This window comes from Amphimedon queenslandica, unplaced genomic scaffold, assembly GCF_000090795.2.
Source record: "Amphimedon queenslandica unplaced genomic scaffold, v1.1 AMPQUscaffold_7362_Cont20686, whole genome shotgun sequence".
Taxonomy (NCBI): Eukaryota; Metazoa; Porifera; class Demospongiae; order Haplosclerida; family Niphatidae; genus Amphimedon; species Amphimedon queenslandica.
Window position 1 is genome coordinate 1,080 of NW_003552353.1, and position 1,007 is coordinate 2,086.

The 1,007-nt window shown below is 36.5% G+C and overlaps 1 protein-coding gene across 1 annotated transcript; it reads left to right on the forward strand.

Moving 5' to 3' along the window:
- Positions 1-537: 537 nt before the first annotated feature.
- On the forward strand, positions 538-967 carry LOC109591740 (uncharacterized; the record flags this gene model as incomplete). Its single annotated transcript, XM_020007400.1, has 2 exons — positions 538-715; positions 765-967. Coding segments are annotated over exons 1-2 (381 nt in total), but the record flags the coding sequence as incomplete, so codon positions are not given.
- Positions 968-1,007: the final 40 nt, after the last annotated feature.

The following is a 1,007-nucleotide window of genomic DNA, read 5'->3' on the forward strand; positions in this document are numbered from 1 at the left end:
AGTTTAGATACGTGAACACGATAGACCGTGTCATATTTCAGCCATACTGATGTGTTCAATTCCTTATCATAGAGCGACACCCATTTCTGAACAGTTTTCTTTTGTACTGCTCTTTTCTTTGCTACATGAACACTGTTGCTGCTGCTACTGCTGCTGCCTGACTCAGAAGAATGCAGTTCTAGAAGCCTCTTTTTAAGAGGGAATATGAGTCATGAAAGCATTGCGATGATGAAAACCATGACTACATGTAGGGTAGAAGGTGAATCTGGAACCTGAAAACTAACTGGTTTTTTTTAGCTGTTCTATGTTTTTTTCTTCTGTTAGTTGTTAATGACTTGTGTGCAGTTAGATGCCATAATTCTGTTGCAAAAAGGCCTGCAGCTAAGGCTCTTTTAGCTTTACATATGAAAGGAGGGGCTTGAGTGCTAGTTTTTAAAAAGTGAATAATTGTGTCATATGGAAACTGTGCCTCAACATTCATCATGATTACTAGCGTCTTGAATTTCATTGTTTTTTCTTTTTCACATTAGATTCACAATGGTAAAAGAAGAGTTCGGACAAGATCCAGCATTCAAGGTTGTCCACATTGGCCTGGATGAAAATTCATATTTTCGACTAATGACTGATGTCGGCAAGCTGGAAATGTTTATAGTAAGATGTGATAATCTTGAAACGGGCATAGGATTAGCTACAGATACAGGTTTTAGTAAATTAGGTAAGCTATTATGCTCATTTGCTGTTACATAATGTATGCATGTATCTAGCCAGGACGAAAGACTTCAACTTTGAGATTAAAAAACTCACTTCGTTTGGCGACTTCCTTTTATGCTTCGATGATAACAAGTGCATAATAAAGTCTTTTGATGAACGACCATGCACATGGTTTAATGTATTACTGCAACGTATCAATTTAATCAAGACGCACAAACCACTGTTAGCTCATGAACCAAGACCCAATGATGAACTGGTATGATTTTTTTAATTTTTTGAATTATGTTGCTTTTTAA